Raw genomic sequence first — 19693 nt, 5'->3', positions numbered from 1 at the left:
AATGTTGCTGGGTTTGGATAACGAGCTAGTAGGTTTGTATGTCTTTGAGATGAAGTTTTTCACCTTATCTGTGGAGGCCCAAGCCCCCATGGTGGAGCCTGAGCTGACTGAGGTGGGGGAACTGCACTCGCTCACTGACTGGCAGGTTTCAGAGGCTTCTGAAGAGGCAGAGCTGGACGAATTCTGCAGCGTAAAACAGCACCGCAACGCAAGGAAAGGATACACAAGCCACCAAAAAAGAAAAAAAAAAAACACAAAAAAAAGGACAAAAAGCACATACACAGAGACACACACAGGAGAGAGGGAAGGATGAGAGAAGCAAAGGGTTAGGGTTTTAAAAATCAATTAGAAACTACTCAAAACCATTACTAATGTTCAGGAGATCTATGAGAAACAAAACAAGCCATTTGCTTAATGCGAGAACTTGCCACGCTGCTTGAGAATGAGGGAATCGAGGCAGCGATCTCAACTCCTCATTGCAATTTCAGCGTCTCAATTCTGTTAGCTGTCTCAGAGCAAGAAGCTGAGGGAGCTGAGGGCACCTACAGTCCAAACATGCAATATACTGAGACAACTGATTTATACAGAAAAGCAGATCATCAGTACTTCGAAGACACAAAGTTTAGATTTAAAACATGGAGCAGCAAACGTCACTTACATTCACAAGTTCTCAGATATTCTGATCTGCAAAAGTGCTTGTAAAAAGCTCATCTGAGTTCAAATATTATGGAACAGAGAAAGAAATGATACTTACCAAAACTGGAGGTTTCCAAAGTGCATTAGCTGTATGCATGTGCCTCTGCGGGTAGTATGCATACACCAAAAGCACTCTGACTCAAACTTTTCTGCCCAGCAGCCAATACGAAGGTACATGTACTCTGCTGAGTGCATAAACGGTGGCATGTGCTTGCCACCCGCTTTCTCTTAACAGCGGAGAGAGAAAATATCAGGGGCTTGGATGGAAAGCGAAGGAAAATGCAGGACAGAGAGTGTCCAACAAACACCTCAAACATTTTGCTCCTAGCTAGGAACTTCTCTTCCAATTTTAATTGCATGCCTTTATGGAAATTTGCTGCTGTAAGACCTCTACAACAGCATCTAATTTACCTACAGGCAGGCCAAGGTGAATAACCACGTGGACTACTTTACCAACTACAATGCTCTTATATATCCCCCTTGAAAGTGGCCTTCCCCTCAGCAGGGCTGTGCGTGCAGGTCCAACCCAGTGCTTGGAAATGGTCAAGGATACTGGCAAAGTTGTCAGGGCAGTACTGGGCTCTATTCACTGACAGGAAATTCAACGCTAGCAAGACTAATTCATCCTTTAGCAGTCCAAGACCTGTGAAGGAGGTCTGTCTAAGGATATCCCCGGCATTTTATTTTATGACAGCAGAGAGAATGCGCTCTTGTATCAAGTTTGTGTAGCAAAGCCTCAGATTTCAAGGAATGACATTTTGAAGAGGAAGGAAAATCTCATCTGAAATAAAATTTCATCAGTTAACCTTAGATGAGATCTGGTGAGTCTGCAATAAAAAGATAGCTGGATAAGAGACACTGTAGAGGAGTAATTACTGCTAACACCCGGAAGTTGTCTCACTGCTCACCAGAAGCTACATATAAGGAATGTATAGCTAATTGCCTGGGTAAAAGGAGATACCAGTCTCCTGAGATGGAACACCATCACCATAATGATTTTGGTGAAGACTACTGGGGCTGTTGAGAAGCCAATACAGAATCAGCATCTTGAGCTTATTAGCAAACTCTGGATTTAAGTGAAACTTTGAAAAGGCTGTTACAAAAATTTAAAAAAGCATGTAATGTAGTGCATTATTTTATAGAAATAATGCACATCCCATCTTATGCTGACATGAGATCAGATCTGCGGGTGACCTGTCAAATGTGTTTGGGTACAAGTAAGCTCAGCTAACAAGGCTTGTATTCAAAGTGCAGTAAGAGTTGAGGTGAACATAAGGTCAGAAGAAACTACAACAAATGCCATGTAGCTATTAAGGAAAGAAGTGAAAAGTATGCAGTGGGATACCTGATGATGCAGTGGCATGATGTTTTGTGGAACTTGTCACATTCTTGATTTAATGCAACTCCTTTCACAGGAGAAAAGCCTCTAAAAATAAGAATACTGACAAACATGAGCTGCAGTTGACTCTGCCATCAGACATAACTACCATACACTAAATGGAGATGAGCCCATTTTTTTCTATCCTTAGAAAAAAATACATTATAGAAAATTAGCTTTTAAAACTCCAAGTTCTGCCTGACATTCCAGGTAGCTCAGCAAAAGAAACTGTTTGAGAAGCCCCATGAGAACACTCACACTAGTGTTACACTTTGGCCGGGGGGGGGGGGGGAAGAGAGAAAAATGTAATTTCAGAAAATGCTTTCTGAAACCTCATGCTTATGGCCTGAAAGAACCTCCTGGGTCTGCATACTCTGCACATGGCAGGACAGACAGTGAAGGGTCTGAGTTCCAAATATGGTATCATGCCACCTTGTTTTCTGCAGATGCCCTAATGATGACAAGTAAGAATTTGGAGTCTACACCTGATAGACTGTTCCTGTTTACAAGCCAGCAACTTCACAAGATTATGTCAAGGAATGGTAAAAATGGGTCATAAATGAGGTTTATTAGCAATAAAGCTGCATGTAGCAACTAGATGGAAAAAGGCCAAAAATGCAAATTCTGAAGATGCAAAGGATTGTTCAATTTACTTGGCATATGAGGAAAAAAGACTGGAAGTGGTGAACTTATTTTTGCAATAAAGTGACTCCAATTTGAAAAAAAGATGAAAGAAAGGACTCTCCCACTAACTCAGCGTGGCCATTTTCAGCAGGCAAAGCTAGACAAAGGATGAACCAAAATGCCACAGGGAAAACACCTTGGTAGTTGAAGGAAATGCAAGAGGTGGTGGTAGGGAAACAGGGTCTCCTCGTCTGAGAACCTTGCGTGGCACTGGGAAGGGGAGCCTCTGGTCTTGCTAAAAAAAGGATTACAACAGTGAGAAAATTATGGGAGAGGGAGATAGAATAACATTGAACTCCTGAAGGAAAAGTGTAAAGAAAATGCAAGTGGCAGCAGGTGAAAGGCTGCCTGGATCAGACTGCAGAAACAGCCTTGAATCCTCGGACTTGGGTGTGGGAAGCACAGACCACCCTCCATTTCTTAGCAGAAAGTACACGAGGGGCTGAAAACAGAAACTGCACAGTTACTGCCTGGGCAAAAAGTCTCCAAACTTTTGAGTGCTTGTTCTAGATGCACACCCACTGGCACACATGCCCCTGGGAGCACACGCACAGGCAAACGCTGGGCAGAGCAATTTCTACTCCACACCCCGTGAAGTGAGAAATTTAATTTGACTATGGGATTTTTTTCAACTTATTTTAGTCGATTCCTTTTTAAAAGTATTGTTTAGTTTGACTCATTTTTAAAATTAGTTCTTTCATTTTAGCTATTTTAACCCCGGGAGATTTTTTTTTTTTCCACAGCTGCGATAATGGCTGTTCTGCTCTGCTCTCAAACCATCTCTTCTAAGAAAAAGCTTAAAGCTAACAGTATCAGCAGAAAGCTAAAACTGAGCTCTGCACAGTAACAACCAGTTCCTCAAAGGTATGTTATATATATGTAGCTTAGTATCTGGTCCCTCAGACATTGTGCCATGGCTTGTTCTTGGAAAGTGTCCCACTGCTTGGTGTGGTACGTATGAATTCCAGCAAGGATATAAAAAAAAAAGGCTGTATTTTGGGCTACTGGACTGTATATTTTCCATCTGTTGGCCTACTAACCTATAAAAGGACCGCAGTTATCTTGGATTACTTGCATCCTTTGTTTCCTACCTTTTCCATTCAAATATAGTATTGCTTTCTTAACCCCTGCCCTTCCTCAACTACTAGACAGGGCTTCCTGGGCAAGGTTATCCCAGAAGACCAAATCCTAATGAAGAGCTTGGTCCAATGTCCCTCTGCACTCAGTGGAAGACTCCTCAGTTACCTTTCAAAAAGCTTTGGATAGTGACTCAAGGTCACCTCCTCAATTTGTCTCACTTCCAGGAACATGTCTCTACTGACCCCTTTTTTCTAGTCAGGGACAAACCCTTGGGAAACCTAATTTGAAAAGGAAATTTAGGAGAAAAACACCTGGTGATAACTGACAGATACATTTCAGTTGTTTGTTGGGGTTTTTTTAAGGTCTAATTTAGAAGCATTTCTTAATGTACATGGAAAACTCAATAGTTTTAACACTGTATTTCCCCTATTCTAACTTCAAGCTATTTCAAGCAACGGAGTCTCCTCAAAAGCAGAATCTTTCCAGCTTGCTAACTTGTGCATGTAGAAACAAGTTCACATCTAGTTTCCCTCTACTTCACTGTTTAGGGAAAGCAATTTCCAGAATATTCTAACAATAAAGACTTAGTCCTCTGCTGTTTGACAGCACATCAGCAGGGGCTTTTTTTCCTTCATCTGCTTCCTTCTCTCTCCCCTTGCTTTTATCCCCACCAAGTCATAAGCAGCCTCTAAAATTCAACTGTATATTTGCTTCCCCCGTGGGTGTTCACTCCAAGTCCAGTGGATCCTTTTGTTATCATCCCCCTAAATCAAACATAACTGTGTTACTACCATACTACTTCATCACAGATACTCTCAGGCCTTTGTCTACTACACAGGGCAACGTGTAGGTTTAGCAGCATCAGCCATGTTGGATGTTCATCCAAGAGTTGCTCTGTACGTCCAGCAGCAGGTCTGTCAGAAGGGCTTTACACGGTGTCAGGACATGCCATGGGCAACGCTGGCCAGGGCTGACCTCAAATCTGGCATTTAGAGAACCTGTTCCACTCCAGAAAGAGACCTGTGATGCTTTTCAGCTGTTCAGCTATACCCAAATGCAGTTGCTTAATTAAGATTAAGGCATTTTACAGTGACCTTTCCACATGTTGTGCTGGTTTTGGCTGGGATAGAGTTAACTTTCTTCATAGTAGCTAGTATGGGGCTATGTTTTGGATTTGTGCTGGAAACAGTGTTGGTAACACAGGGACGTTTTCGTTGTTGCTGAGCAGTGCTTACACAGAGTCAAGGCCTTTCCTGCTTCTCACCACACCCCACCAGTGAGTAGGCTGGGGGTGCACAAGCAGGTGGGAGGGGACACAGCTGTGACAGCTGACCCCAACTGACCAAAGGGATATTCCACACCATATGGTGTCATGCTCAGCATATTAAAGCTGGGGAAGAAGAAGGAAAGGGGGGAGAACACGTTCGGAGTTATGGCATTTGTCTTCCCAAGTAACCATTATGTGTGATGGAGCCCTGCTTTCCAGGAGATGGCTGAACACCTGCCTGCCCATGGGAAGTAGTGAATGAATTCCTTGTTTTGCTTTGCTTGTATGCACAGCTTTTGCTTTACCTATTAAATTTTCTTTATTTCAACCCATGAGTTTTCTCATTTTTCGTCTTCTGATTCTCTCCCCCATCCCACCGGAGGGGAGTGAGTGAGCGGCTGTGTGGTGCTTAGTTGCTTGGCTGGGGTTAAACCACAACGCATGTACAGTTATCTGATACGGACTAACACTTTTACTCCCAGTGATATTAACAGCAACGCTGCAGAAAAGAGATCATACCAAACCAGTGTAAGGGCAGAGCCTGGTTTTATAATTGCTCTTTTTCCTATCTTCTATGCAGAGTGTGATAACTGTAAAGACTTACTACTCAGCAACTCTAGGCTGAAAAGCAGTCTTCATTTTTCCTGGTCAGCTCTCCTCTGGCATAGTCTGTATCTTGTTTAAATCTCTACTTAATCCTTGTTTGAGATTACCCCTCGCCCATCTGTGTTTTTGAATAAATTCAGCTTAATTTTCAGTGGTACTTGCTTGTCTAAAATGTAGGTGAGAGCCTAAAAGCTTCACATAGCTCATACAGTCTCATTCCCATAATATGTAAATTTTATGTGGCCCCCTTCTCCTTTTTTTTTTTTTAATGCATTATTAAAAGTAAACGGGCTTTGCTGCCTTCAAAACTACTGCTGCCAGTAGATGCCACAGCATGTAGCTAGCAAATATCAGCGAAGTGTCCACCTGTGCAAGATATATAGCTTTTAATTTCCTTTGTTGATTCCAGAGCTTGCTTTTCTGCTTTCTCAGTGTCACTACTAGAAACAATGACATCAGTGTTTTAGAAACAGTCAGCAGCCGATATCACTGCTCCTCCCCACCCACCACCGAGCCTCAAAAGCACAATACCACAAGGAAGATCTATCAGTTGGTTAGAGACACACAACATGAAATAACGCTGTAAATTGAACAGCTTCTTGGTAAGCTCACAATCACAATTATCTGTCAGCACAACACACACATTTTACTTAGTGCTGAACATACAAAGCGAGACACTTAAGCAAAGATGAAGCGGCCAGGCAATGATCTGTTACCTTTTCCTCTGCGTAAAGGTATACAGAACTAGAGACATACAGAGCACATACCTATTTGTTATACCAACACACTACACTTGTCAAGTCAATGCCACACTGCTGCAGCCTTCTACAGCTCATGAATAGCTCAAGTGATGCTTGGATCAGTTTGCAACTTTATGGACAGTTTCTAAAATGAAGTGAAAGCATATGAACTTAGCTGGTACAAATCAGCATGACTCCCACCAACTTTCAGGATGTTCTGCCAGCTGATACCGGCCTAAGTTCTCTCCCCTGCTTAACAGGGGAACTTGCAAAGAGAGGCGTTGGGTTTTTTCCATGCTAAGGGCAATTGCAAAGTTACATCCTCATCTTCAAACAGCATCATCATGTAGATTACTGCCCTTTTATGCAGGTGCAGTGGATACTACAAAAACCAAAGATGATGCTAGCATGTATAACTGATGTACGTATCTTAAAAGTCAACTTCCTTACCTTGTTACTATTCCAGTTTACTTTATTATTGCTCATTTACTTTTTTGCATTTCACTTAGGTTAGCCATAGCCAATCTAAACAAAACATTCATTTTATTAGTGTGCACAAAGTTCTTCAGGATGTCATCTATAAAAAAATGCTGATGTGTCCAGACTGGGGACAGTGTAGAAGATGTATTCATTTAAAAACAAAGCATTTCTATTAAAACGAAAGAGGTAAATATATTAAAAAACTGTTGAGCTTCCCTTGAGAACATGTTCCAAGCCTAAACGAACCTGTGTGTTTTGGATGATACCCTGAAAATTTCACCAAGGGTGCTACTTACTAAATGTTCTGCAAAAAGTAAGGGCCTGTGTGCTGTCAAAGGTGGTCTAGGAGTAGCTTAAGTGTACAGGTGACACTTGGTAATCGCTAACACTGAAATTGTTGCTGCTTGCTGACTGTGAGGATTAAAGTTATCATCACCTACAAAACCATCTACTCCCCAACACACGAAAAGGTGTGCAACTACATTTATTAAACCAAAGGAAAAATCTTCTCCAGTGACCTTAGGGTGTATTAAAAATGAGTGATACTCAAACAACAGGATATTAGGTCCACTTCAGTTTGTAACTAAGATTTATGATGGGATTTATAATGTGAGATGGCAGTTCAGCGTTGTTTAAAAAATACTGCAGTTGCCATGTGATTTGTTAAAAAAAACACAAAACAGAGAAGAGAATTCAGGTGCTGGAAGATACGTGCCATGGAGGCATGCAAACCTCTGCCTGCAGGTGGCCAGCTAGTTTTCATAGGAATGATGCCATGAACAAATAGAGCAGCAACTTCCTTCTGCAGACCAAAAAGTGCTCTGGAAAAGTTCCGCTTATATTTATAGTGCAATCCTCTTAGTTTGACTGGGTTTAGGACATTATCATATATGACTACACAAACACTCATTTCTTATGAGTTCCATAAAGAATTAAAAATACCTCTCATTTTCGTGCAGAAACCTTATTTCTGCAAGGTGCTCAATTGAGAGTCAAAAAGAGCAAGCCTATCCACAGAAAGGGATGTCATAAAAAACAGCAAAACCAATTTCATATGATACTGCTAATGGCATTTTGAGTATTCCAGGCCCTTTGCAGGGGAGGAATAAAAGCTGTCTCTCTGATGCTGAAGCCACCAGTATCAATGCTAAGGCTGTCAGAAGGCTGTTCTGGCACCAATATTTGTCCATTAAACAGTAAACAGCCACCAGATACTAACAACTTGCAATCTGTGCAGGATATTACCTGGCAACCTCAGTGGGTAAAGTGAATATTATTCCCTCCTGTAAGGTGGGACTTTTTGCTCTTTCTCACCTGTATGTATCTGAAAGTTAGGCATCTAGGCTCCCTCCAGGGCCAGAGTGAAATACAAATCCCCTGAGAGCGACTCATCCCTTTCTTCAGTGCTAACTGCAAAAGCAGCATACATCACTCCAGCTAGAGGCCCAACTTTTAGACGGATGAAGTGCAGTGAGACAAACCTTACCCTCAGTGTTTAACCTGACTCCAAGGTATCCCAAAACCACACCAGATCCTTTTTGTGAAAAGTGAGCCAAGTTACAGAGTCCAGCTCACGCTCAGGTTTTTGTTCTCATGCTTGCACGTACCTGGTTAGGTGCTTCTGGTGGCATGGGGGATGGCGATTTGGACTGGAAAGCATCCTGGGACATGAATCCAGAATCATGGGAGGACACACTGGACAGCCTCATGGGTGCCTGCTGAGGCAGATTGGAGCTGCGATAGCGATAGTGTGAACTAGGTGAGTGCGAGTGCGAGCCACTGGACCGGGAATCACTACTGTTAACGCTGTTCAGACTGCTGCGAGAGACAAAAGGAACAAAGAAAGGAAAGGGGAGAGGAAAAGACACAAGGGCGGGGTGGGGAGAGACCCATATACAGTACAATTAACATTCCACATGTCTCTAGCAACAGGCAGCATAAACCGGAAAAGAAAAAATGTTGACAAATTAAATTTAAATATATATATATGCACATATATATCATTAAAGAACCGTAAGCAGCTGCAGTATCCCTTGCGACCAGAGAGAAAATGGCATTTTACTTTGAATTTCACTCAGATGATCAAATTCTGTAACCACTCAAGAGTTCAAAGTCAAGTTAGGGACGAGGGGATCACTGCATGCCCTCACTTTGCACAGCACTTGCACAAAAAATGTCTGCCGACAGCTCCCTCCTATTCCTGACTCACATCCTGTTGTTCTTGTACCATGGCCCAAATTTTCAATGGGATCTCTAGCAGGGGTCCAAGGGCATCACAGTTCATCTAAAAGTCTGCCTCTAGGCATGCCGTTGCAGTCAGTCAGCAGGCCAACGTGTCAGACTTTTGAAAGCATTACCAAAACCCCATGCTTCAGAGTACCTGGGACAAGTTTCACTCACATGAAGGCTTTCTACCAGAAAAAAAGCATGTGATGGCACATTGACGGAAGTCAAGCCTCTGGGTGTGTAGCTTTAGTTAGTAAGAAAGATGATCAGAGAATTAAAACCCTGAATTAATATCCATGAAAAAAATATTTGTTTTTTCAAACAGAGATTGATTTTTAATCTCCTGTATCCATGAATGACAGCAAGACATGCCAGCTGCAATGTGGGAGCCTTTGAAGTTTCCTGCTGGGGTGGCTGAGCAGGACTAGCAGGATGCATCAATCTGAAGGCAGCTTCCTACCTTCGTTGGCAGAAGCCCACTGACTAGCTGAAGGGAAGGCTCTAAAGGATACATGGGTGAGGACCGTACCTCCTGCTCACAAATTCCAGGTAACACACAAGATGTACAAGTCGGCTTGGAGCAGGGGAAGAGGAGCTCTGCCTTATTTTACCCATACACAACAGTGTGTTGCCATACAGGTTTTACCATGCAACAAGATGAGGTTGATTGGGAACAGATGATGGATTATTATTTTTTTTGCCATTTTCTTTTACAGCTTCAGGATATTGCATCTTTAAGCCTGTGCTCATTGCTCTAAATATGCATGTTTTCACATATATATATAAAAGTACTGAAGTTTTTTTTATATATATCTGCATGCAGAGACAAGTAGGTACATAGAAGAAGTCATGTTCACTTGCTCTGACATGCTATAGGTAACTTTGCTCATACACAGGGAACCTGTAGTACATTATTCATAAAGCAAACTAAAAGGTAATCATTCGAGAGCAGCTAGAAAGGTGTTGAGCAGAATACACAATAGGGTATCTTCCTTTTCAGTAAAAGGAAAGAGTAAATGTAGACACCAGGGTATGGGGGCAACATGCTAATAAACTGTTTTATGAGAGAAAACAGTTTTTACGGAGAAAGCATAGACAGAATCCAGTGTTTCAACATATTTCAGGACAGCATTAGACAGCATTAAACAGTCAAAAAAACCTTGTATCAAAAAAGCATTTCCATCTACCAGACTGATAGGGCAATTGCCAAGGATGTTTTTCCTTTTCAAACAGTTTAACTTACTGATTAGTAACAGCTACTTAGAATAATCTAAAAAGTCATCACATGAAAAACAGAAAAGGAAATTATGAATGAACAATCTCAGAGCTTAGATCAGTACAGTCTGCTCTTTGATCTGAAATGGATTCAAGAGAACTGAATCAAAAGCATCTTCAAGTTGTCTTGAGTTTAAAAGTTGTTCAGTCATGCCCATCCTTTTTAATATTCCCAGTCACACACTTAAACAGAGAAAGACCATGAGGGACTGATTTCATTAAGAGTTGTTATTTAAGGTTTAAGTATGCATACAAATCCATACCACAGTCTGAACTTGCCTCCCTTTGCCCCCAAACAGGTTAAAATTAAGTATTACCAGCCTACTTACCTGCAAACACTAGATTTTCTGGACATGGTAGTACTGGGAGAGGATGGAGGAGTCTGATAAGACCAGCTGTAATCAGAACCTTTCAAATCTAAAATTACCTGATGAAAGATAATCAATAGCATCAAGGACGTGGAAAATTTTTTTTCCCTGTTAACAGAAAGCATCTGCTTGTCATACAACATTCATCACCACTACAAACTTTCAGTGACAATTGACCCAGTCTCAGTTCTCTTCCAGAATTACACGGTGTATATTACACAGGAGAGTCAGCTTCATCCTTGGCTTTCCAGGAACTACCATACTTCAACACTAGGGCTGCTATCACAGAAGGAAAGTTCAGATTTGAATGGAAAAATCTTTAAAAAGTAAACTGGAGATTTATTTTCTGCATGCTGTAAGCTGCTTGTCTTTTTTTTTTCCCCCTTAAAAAAACTATTACAGCCTTAGAGTTTAAAAACTGTTGCATTTTAAAAAATTAATCGAAGATCCAATATTCAAGCACAGCAGAGCTTCCCTCCTTTACACTTCTAGGTCAATGATAAGGTGATTAAGGTATGACAAGAGAACTGAGTTCACACAGCAGGGATGGAGAAAAAGGTCCTATTTGGAGTCATTTAACGATACACATTTTCCTATGCATTTTAAGGACAGCATGGAAAAATGCTCAAATGTTAGACTCCATCAAGCTATCTAATCCCAGAAATCTTGCAATCACATAAAGACAGGGATGCTCAAATGTAGGGCGAGGAGATGACACTCATTCCTCATGTACTCTCAGCAGAAACTGGGCATCTTCATACAGTTCAAAGTGTTACTGCTACCACTTCACACTGGTCTCCCCAAATACTCAGGAGCACTTAGTTGGTACTTCAAAATCAGTTTTTTTAAATTGCTTATGTTAAAAATGACCTTGATGCAGTGAAGCATCTACAAAACATAACATTAAGCCACTAAATGCTAATAGTCAATATTCCTCATAACACAAAAGGAAAACTGGTACAAACAAATAAAAATGTTTTCCAGGTAAGAAGAGCTAACCTGTTCACTTGAAGATGGCAATTTGTGTGGATCCATGGTGAGACTTTTCAGGTCATCTGATATGGTTTGTAAATGGGTTATTTCTCCTAGCATTGATATTTCTTCTTCCTGAAAAGACAAAAGAGCAAGGCTAATCACAGCCTTGGTTTTAAAAATCAGACCCATAACACAATACATGACCTTTTTCTTTTGGTGATGACTGTGGGAGTGCCCAGCGGAGCTGTTTTTTCTTTGCCCATTAAGCAATCACTACTTATGAAAGAGGGCTGGAAATACTAATTTAGAGTTTTATGACTACTTTAAGATTGCTGTAAGTTCTGAGGCCCAGAAATCCTTTCTCTCATCAATGATATAAGTCTCAGCCTTCTTTTTGTGACATCTTCAGAAAAAAGAGTGTCATTTTTGCTGCATTTGGAAAGGATTTAACTCTTCTATGTATACTCACTAATGTGCCCTAAGGATTTTAACCTTGAACCTAAACAGGTGTTAAACGTACTTTTTGCTAGTTTTTGGAAACTTTGAGATAAAGGCACTATACAGGTACAGAGCATTAATACATCTATGATTCATTCTGGCTCAAGCTACATCAACAGCTAACTCAGATGATTCCTGCACTGTAAGTTACCATAGTAATCCCTTAGCTACCATGGTAATTTCATCCAGGTCCTCAGCATCTGCAATTCACCTACCTCCTCCTGTTCAGCCATCACCTCCCTACTTCTCTAACCATGGTTTTCTGTTGAGACTGATGCTCTTTGTAAACAAGCACTGGGAACATTTTCCCAGTACACTGGAGACCCTTCAGAAATGCCTCATGCTTACACAAAGCCACCAAGGATTCATTGCCGGGCTTCAGACAACCTGAGATTATGAAAACATACTTAAACCTTTTCAATGAACTGAAAAGAGCTGCCAGAAAGCTGCATGGAAGCAGCCTGCAATCTGTCAGATAATGTCATTATATACACAGGGGAGGTCTTGAAACATTTATCAGTCCTAGCACTGGAGTAGGAGCAAGGAAGATTTATATTAAAATGTGATGTTAAGAAAAAAAGCAGTGGAAGAAACTGCATTAGAAATGTCTCAGGTCAGTATGCATAGGGAACTCAAGCCCACTTAAATCTTTGTGCCCATTGTTTTCCCATTAGTCATCTAGAAAGCATTCAGTGTCTTCTGTAGCTGAATTACTCCAAATGTCTACAAAAAAGAGCCCAACTCTTGCCACTTCCTAGGCACAGATGCAAGTTGAATTTTGGCTAGTTTCTATGGCTCTAGAGATTCATTCCTAAGACATAAGAAGCTACTCTGTTTAGAGGTTTTTGGCCACTTATCCAATTTGTGAGTTGTACCGACTTAAAATGGAGAGCTCTTACTATCACGGGCCGCAGCATCGAGATGAAAGTACAGAATCGACCGCGCTCCTCAATCAGAGCTTTTCTGACAGCTTGCTTCTCAGTTTCTTCAAGCAGCAGGTACTTATCATTGACATCTTGTAAAGCACTATCCAACTGGGGCTGAATGTCACCCCGTCCTGTATGCAGGAAACAATCAAGAGTACATTTTGTCAACACTGTGGATCTCCATAGAGGATGACCTTATTTTCAGCCAGCACTGCTGCCAGATTGTGCTTTTGCAATTCAAGTCTCAACCAGCATTTTCCCTTAATTCAAATTAGCAAGGTCTTTTTTCCCAATTAAATCAAGCATTTCATAGCATTTTTTTTTTTCTTTTTGCATAGAATAGAAATCCATCTCAATTCAAAAGGTTTCAACAAGCCAAAGACAGCATTTTACATACGGACCTTCTCAAAGTGTCACCTGCATAAATCCTTCCCATCGCCCTTGCTGAAAATCCACATCTTACTAATTGGGAGGATATTAATCACTAACCCCAGGTATATTCCTCTTCCTTCCTACTTCTGTGCTTAGCAAGGTCCTAATGACAACTTTGTAGAGTCATTAAAGGATTGAATTAATCTCCTATATGAGATATTAGGAACATGTTACTGATCATTGGACCACTGGATTCAAGTACTCTACGCAAGCAACTGCTAGAACAGTTGTCTTCATTCCAAAGTCCTAAAGAAAAAAAAGCTATCCACATCTCAAATACATATTAATGTCCAGTATTTGTCTATGGAAATAAAAAAAATCCAATGTTTTGCAATCAAAAAGCATCACTGTGTTAATTATAGTCAACTCATAATACCAAAACTTTATGTGACAAGTAAGTATCTTATTCTGCACCAACTGCTTACTCTGCATGATGCCAAAAATTTACTCCTCTAGGAATGAAGAGCTGCTGCTTAGCCATGAGTCAACAATGTTGCAGTTGCAAGATGTTTTCATGCAGCTTACACCCCTAAATATTCTAAAGAACCTTAGTTGTGTAAATTTGTCTCAAATCTCCCAGAAACATCATCACATGCAAATTAAGTATCCAGATACATATTCATGCCACTGTTGCTAAATATCAGGAAGATAAACATTGAAAAATGGTGGGCGAGTTACAAGCAGCTACCCAAAATCAATTTTTATGCACAATAACCTTTCTGCATGGAGGATTTAAAGCTATGAGCAAGAGGAAGAAAAAAGTCTCCTGATGTGTATAGTACACAATGCAGATGAATCAAGGTCAGAGTTACAAAGGAAAACCTTTGCCTTATTATCGTATCTATTTCTTCAATACTCCAGAGCTAGGTGAAGTCATCAGCTCCCCTACACTAATACACAGCCAGAGCCGCAGGAAAGAGAGCAGCGATGGAAGCAAAGAGAATCACGCTGGTTTAGCGGCATTACAGACTGGATATATCCAAATCTCCTCTGTACAGTTAGACATAGTCCAGATAAAACTGCACAGGTACCCACAAGCAGAGCTCTGAGATGGATCCTTGAAGAATCACATGCAGTGCAACATGGGCACGGCCAGCGCCAAGGCCACCTGGGTACCAAATTGCCAGCAGGAACACCCAGTGTCTGATCCTCTAGATCAGGCTGGCCGGTGCAATGTGGTTATAAAACTGTTTTGGAAGTAAGTAACTTCAAAAATAACTGACTCTGAAGTTGCAGTCACCTGCTTCCTCTCAAAATTATAATCTTGTTTCTTCCAGAAACAAGTTATAGAAGTGTTTTGGATTACTCCCTGAAGGTCCTGTGCCTTAGGAGACAAACTGGGCCCTTCTGCTTGAAGACCATTCTGTACCTTTCAGGCCCTTCCCCATACTCTCCTTTGCTATCAGATGCAGCGATTAAACATTTTATACTTCTCCGGAGTTGTTCTTTCAAATTCCTGAAACTGAGGCTTGTGTTATTGCTCAGACCCCTTATTTTGAGAGCTGCCTGGAAACTACAACAGGTGAAACAATCCCACATTGTTTAAACCTAGATACTGGCTCACTAGCGTGGATGTACTAAATGCAAAATATATTAGTTGCGAACTAAATCACACACTCATTAGTTCAGCTCTGGAGAACATTCAGCTGCTCCACCATGTGATTGTGCACTTAACGCAGTAAATCCTTGTTAAATACATGTGCCTACGCAGTGAGAAGACACACACTTAGAAAACAACTGCACTCCATCGATAAAGTGGGTTCCATTATAGTGAAATCTTGTAATTTATGTGGACCTCGCAGAGCAGAATGTCTTGGACCAGAACACAGAGCACCCAAAACATGGGGCAAAAATAAACCTCATTTACACCTGTGTAACTCACTCAATTCAACAAAGTTATCAGGATAATGTTCAAGCTGTGTATTTTAACCCTTTGGCAAAAGAGTGTATAGAACTGCATCGCTCTCCAACATCCTCTGTACCTCTATGAAGTTTCCATTGTATTCCTTTAAGTGAGTCAGGACATTAACAGACGTACCATATCTTCACCGCTCCTTTCACGGACCCGTTTTTATGCTATGGCTCTTAGGCACCCATGTTTTCAGTCAGTGAAAACACACAAGCTGTCTAGGGTATAATTCAGAGCAGGAAACAAGCTTAGCTGAATTATTTAGATGAGGCTCTGAAGTCAGATGTTTACATGGCATGAATACAGCTCTCTCCTGATGTCTCCTTGCAACTCATCTTTTAGGAGCAGGAAAGCTTTATTAACATCCTTTGAAAGCTACATAATGCAGACATCAATCTAGCAAGTCTTTTGAAATCAGGCATAACTCTTCCCACTCCCTGAATCGCCAGCTGCCTCCCATGGCGCTCAGACAGCTCAGGAATTTGAGGGATGAAATCTCTGCCCAATTTAACCAGTTTCCTTTGCTAAGCAGAGCAGAGCACAGCCCCTAAACAGCACTCCTACACCCAGAGGACACCGAGGATGTGAGGGCCAACTGCTGATCACCTCTGCTCCTCACCCACCTTGGGTCCCCACTAGTTTGAATCCACTACTTATCTCAGAAGGGAACATCAACCACTGGAGAGCAATGCAGTTCTTTTCCCCTTCGAATTATGAGGGGAAGGTCACTTGTCTATGGCATCCCTGACAACTGATTGCACTATTTTTGCTGTGGGACATGAGGCACACTTTCATAAGAAACATCAGCAATTTATTATTCTCTCCAGCCCACATTCTCTGGCCTTTAGGTTACCCATTTGGAAACACTTCCAAACCAACACAACTATCGTAATGACAGAAAATAGTTCCAGAACAGTCTCATCATGGAGCAGCTGTAAAAGTGCACCTGGAGGGACACTCCTACCCCCAGCTGCAGACAGGTTTGAATGACCCAGCAAAGCAATCAGCATTAGCAATGGTCAAAAGCATCAAATGTAGTCACAGGTCTCTGGTCTGCAACGAGCCAGACATGAACGTGATTGATGCAGGGATGGTTCTGCAGATCACGTCCGGCTGCACTCGGAAGAACGAGTCAACAGTCTGAAAACCGAGGAGAAATTCAAATCCAGCCTTTCTCAAAGTAGAGCTTTGGTGTTGCAGAGAGGAGCAGAAATGCAAGACCAGAAGTTGTGTACTGACTTCTCCAACAGCATCATGCTTCATCAGCCTGAGGACTTGCTGCTTGACACAGGCAAGTAACAGCTAATGAACTGCAGAGAGCTGGACTGCTTCTCATCAATATTAACATGAATCCACTGCTACTCCAAGGACAGTCCTAATATGTTACCTTCAGGCACTTCACATCATTACCATGACATGCAAGAGCTTTAAAGGACCAACATGCATTAAAATCTCAGTCTTACAGTGTTCTGTACGAATCCTGGTTGAAAGCTTCGTGCAGCTTCTTAAATAACCATTGTTTGAAAAGAACTTTAGTAAAGGAAATGTAGTAGGAAGAAGGAAAAAGGTACATCTAATTTTCAACCCAATTTCATGACTATATTTTATAAGACAACTTAAACTAGCAAAGCTGTCAGCAACAGCAAAGGAGAACAATGATTTTTAAATGCTCTCAGTGCAAGTTTGACTGCTAAAGTTAATGCTGTTATTGACAAAGTAATGCAGCAAATATTGGTGAAATTATTTTCTTCCACATTCTCACCTAAAGAGTGCTCCCTTGCACTTGTTTAGGTGTCTGCACAGAACCTGAATATTCAATATTAGACACTTCACAGAGTGGCAGAATTTACACTGCATGAGACAATGCTGAGTACACCTCTACTTGTACAAATGAAAGCAGGCTCCGAGTCACTCATTCCCAAATCCCCTTCTTTACGAGAGCGTACCAGCTGCCAGGATGAATAACCCTTCTAAGTCCTGCACAGTAAAGCCAATAAATAAACTAATATGGGTCTAGGCTGATAATGAAGAATTCTGCCACTGTTTACCAAAAGGTGGAAAACCTCATTGCTGGGGTTAACTTCAGACCCCTTCAGCAACCAAATCTGAGTCCTTCTGGTGGCTACTGGAGATCTGAATCAGCTGCTAACGTTCGAAAGTGGTAAGTTGTCCCTTGAAAGAAAAGTTCCAAGTTACCAAAGGAAACTTGCAGATTGAATTACAAACCAGGAAAGACAAAAAATGTGGTTTCAAAAAAGGGGACAAGCATCAGACACCACAGTGCCCAGCTCCAGAAGCCTAGCTGAGGCACCTTGGTTGAAAGTCCCCTGATCTAATCCATCCAAGCTTCTTTAAAGGGCAACACCTATATCGTTACACCTACAAGTGGAGGTATGATTATTTCTCTCAAATTCCGAAACACCATCTTTCATTCACAAGAAAATCTCAAGGCAGCTATTTTACATTTGCAATACAACTGAAACAGTACTCCAATTTAAACAGATTTAAGGTGTGATCAGGCAGCAGAAGAGGAGACCGCTATGATGCTGATTTCCACCCCTTCCCCAGCATGAAGTTAAATATAGTGATTTCTTATCTATTGGTTAAGAAAGGTGCATGCGATTTTCAGAAAGAAGGGGGACTTGGATCACAGGTTTACAGAGAACAACACTAAGGACTTTAAGCTCTAGACTTTAAAAGTCATATTAACAATAAGATATGCAATTATTTGAACATCACCTTGATGACGTGTCTATTCCATTTAACTTCTCTCCCAACTGTGACATGATTTATCAGTCCATGTTAATCCCTTTCTAAAATAATCCAGAGGTTTATCTACAATACTGATTTTCTTCTTTTACAGTGTTCCAATTAGATACCAAAAGAAAATAAATCAAAAGATGGTTTGTTCATTAAGATTAGGCGATATTTTAGTTTCATTAGAAATTAAAGTCTAGGCAGTTAGTGGAGACCAGACACCATAAAAAGGCCACAGCAAGGGCTACAATAAACCAGCCACCAGGGTTACAGCATGGCACAGACTTACCCAGAGCCTCAGCTGTCAGGCAGGTGCGCATGGTGAGAAATTGCAGGACACAAAATTGACACAGAAAGGAAAATAAAAAAAGTCAAACTGGTATTCCAGCATTCCTAGAGTTTAGACATTATCATCAGTGCCAAGACAAGAGAGCGAGCAGTTTGGACTAGACTATTTTGACTTCTCTTGCTGATAAAGACAAATGCATTAGCTTTGCTTCCTGATGAGCTGTTGCAAATTAAACTCCTGGTTGTTTACCATACAGTTTTCTTTTAAGAGACTTAAACCAGTTTAGGAACTTTGTTTAGCTTGCAGATTCCTAGGTGAGAACATGTTAACCCGTGCTTCAGAGAAAGTGCACAACACAGACATCTGTCAAACTCCGGTCAAGCTGATGAAGTGGCACAAAGCTCATCCCCTCGCAGGGAAGAGGGAACTCGGGAACTTACAAAACTCTAGGCGGGTGCTGCATTAGTAACCACAGCGCTTTTTGATGTTCTCTACTGCAATTACATTAACAGATTGTTAATTAAATGAAAAACTAATTGCTGATGCAATGTGGAAGAACATAAAAAGATTAACCATGATATGTGTATTTTAATTAAAAAACTTTATATATAAAGTTTTGCAATAAACCTGGCTTGCTGTCAAAAAGAGGGGAACTATCAAGAGGCATTCAAAACTCAAGGAATGAAAATAAATCAAAGAAGTATCTCCGGTCACTGATTCTGCAACACATCTTCACTGAATTTTTACAAAGTGAAGCTTACATTATAAGCTTTGCGGGGGTAAAACAAAAAAATAAAAAAACACCAAAAAAACCCCACAGGCATCATGGCCTCACCCACATGGGACTTTTTCCCTGCAACGGATAAGGATAATTTGCTCATTAGCTTCCCTCCTTCTGAGCTGTATCATACTGACTCCACAGTGAGTCCTGGCTCTCACTTCAGTCATTATGCCACACTTGATCAATTTAGAGGAATAAGGCTATCTCCTGGAGGAGAAAAGGTCTGGCCAGGGGTCCTCCCTCCCCAGCCTGCCACTCCAGACAGGGCAAGTGCCAAATATAGAAAGAGTGCAAAGTACTTGAATGAGAAGGCCAGCATTTGCTTT

General features: G+C 41.2%; 1 protein-coding gene across 8 annotated transcripts in view; it reads right to left on the bottom strand.

Moving 5' to 3' along the window:
* MTSS1 (MTSS I-BAR domain containing 1) overlaps nt 1–19693 on the bottom strand; it is a 128810-nt gene that overhangs the window by 7996 nt on the left and 101121 nt on the right. For 5 of the 8 annotated variants that reach the window (XM_072851909.1, XM_072851906.1, XM_072851907.1 and 2 more), the window contains 5 exons: nt 13173–13330; nt 11800–11907; nt 10762–10859; nt 8539–8749; nt 64–183 (listed from right to left, as the gene is read on the bottom strand). In XM_072851909.1, coding sequence (XP_072708010.1) covers nt 64–183; nt 8539–8749; nt 10762–10859; nt 11800–11907; nt 13173–13330 — 695 coding nt within the window. The remainder of the gene's footprint in view (nt 1–63; nt 184–8538; nt 8750–10761; nt 10860–11799; nt 11908–13172; nt 13331–19693) is intronic. The other 3 variants (XM_072851911.1, XM_072851910.1, XM_072851914.1) reach the window with 1 other exon arrangement.

The sequence above is a fragment of the Ciconia boyciana genome, chromosome 2 (assembly GCF_034638445.1).
Source record: "Ciconia boyciana chromosome 2, ASM3463844v1, whole genome shotgun sequence".
NCBI classification, from domain to species: domain Eukaryota; kingdom Metazoa; phylum Chordata; class Aves; order Ciconiiformes; family Ciconiidae; genus Ciconia; species Ciconia boyciana.
The sequence above is the reverse complement of the archived record's forward strand: the minus strand, read 5'-3'. Positions and strand labels throughout refer to the sequence as shown.